General features: G+C 70.5%; 1 protein-coding gene across 1 annotated transcript in view; it reads left to right on the top strand.

Moving 5' to 3' along the window:
• The window catches only part of LOC118332827 (one cut domain family member 2-like), a 1659-nt gene that overhangs the window by 233 nt on the left and 1185 nt on the right, over positions 1-241 (top strand). The window contains exon 1 of the mRNA XM_035668256.1: positions 1-232. This exon is cut by the window's left edge and continues 233 nt beyond it. Within this exon, the coding sequence (XP_035524149.1) occupies positions 1-232 (232 nt within the window). The remainder of the gene's footprint in view (positions 233-241) is intronic.

The raw sequence follows: 241 nt of genomic DNA, 5'->3' as shown, positions 1-241 counted from the left end.
GTCCACCCTGCGGATACACCAGGACCTGGCCGCCGCCGCCGCGTCATCGCGCTCGGCCATGGTGACCGGCATGGCCACGATACTGGACGGCAGCGGGGAGTACCGGCCGGAGCTGTCCCTGCCGCTGCACCACGCCATGAGCGTGCCCTGCGACACGTCCTCTCCCGGGATGGGGATGAGCGGCACCTACACCACCTTAACCCCGCTGCAGCCGCTGCCCCCCATCTCCACCGTGTCCGAC

The sequence above is a fragment of the Morone saxatilis genome, unplaced genomic scaffold (genome assembly GCF_004916995.1).
Source record: "Morone saxatilis isolate NCDOM2014 unplaced genomic scaffold, NCSU_SB_2.0 Contig21, whole genome shotgun sequence".
NCBI lineage: Eukaryota > Metazoa > Chordata > Actinopteri > Moronidae > Morone > Morone saxatilis.
This window is presented reverse-complemented; position numbering and strand designations above follow the sequence as displayed.